At 52.2% G+C, this 640-nt stretch overlaps 1 protein-coding gene across 1 annotated transcript; it reads left to right on the top strand.

Annotated features, from left to right (window-relative positions):
* Window positions 1-6: 6 nt before the first annotated feature.
* LOC110034377 (cysteine proteinase 1-like) lies at window positions 7-616 on the top strand (the record flags this gene model as incomplete). Its single annotated transcript, XM_020738646.1, has 1 exon — window positions 7-616. A coding segment is annotated over exon 1 (438 nt), but the record flags the coding sequence as incomplete, so codon positions are not given.
* Window positions 617-640: the final 24 nt, after the last annotated feature.

Raw genomic sequence — 640 nt, 5'->3', positions numbered from 1 at the left:
GGCTCTCAACCGAACACCAGTAGTGCAAGCCGCCGGTTGCTCAATCGGCGCAGCAACCAAACACGCGTCATGATCCAACTGGTACAAAAATACACCACCAACTGAGCACGCAAGCTCATTATAAATTGCAGTAAGATTTGAGTGGCCGGGAAGCAGAGATTTCTAATCTCAGATTGCAATGGCTCGTCTCTTCCTCCCCCTCATCTTCCTCTCCTTCCTCGCCGTGGTGGTCGCCGCTAGCGATGAAGATGCGATGATCCGGCAGGTTGTTGATGAAAAGGACGAGATGCTGAACGCGGAGGCCCATTTCGCAAGCTTCCTCCGTAACTACGGGAAGAAGTACTCGGACGCCGAGGAGCATGCCTACCGCTTTAAGGTATTTAAAGACAATCTCAGGCGGGCGAGGAAGCACCAGAAGCTCGATTCCTCCGCTATATATGGTGTTACCAAGTTCTCTGACCTAACGCCGGGCGAGTTTCGACGGAAGTATCTTGGGATCCGGAAAAATCGTCGCTCTCTGAGGACTATTCATGATGCTCCACTTCTGCCGACGAATAATCTTCCCGCGGATTTTGACTGGAGGGATCACGGTGCCGTAACGGGTGTGAAGGATCAGGTGTTTGCCTCACGTTGTTTCCTT

Source organism: Phalaenopsis equestris, unplaced genomic scaffold (assembly GCF_001263595.1).
Source record: "Phalaenopsis equestris unplaced genomic scaffold, ASM126359v1 Scaffold185620, whole genome shotgun sequence".
In the NCBI taxonomy this organism is placed as follows: domain Eukaryota; kingdom Viridiplantae; phylum Streptophyta; class Magnoliopsida; order Asparagales; family Orchidaceae; genus Phalaenopsis; species Phalaenopsis equestris.
The sequence above is the reverse complement of the archived record's forward strand: the minus strand, read 5'-3'. Positions and strand labels throughout refer to the sequence as shown.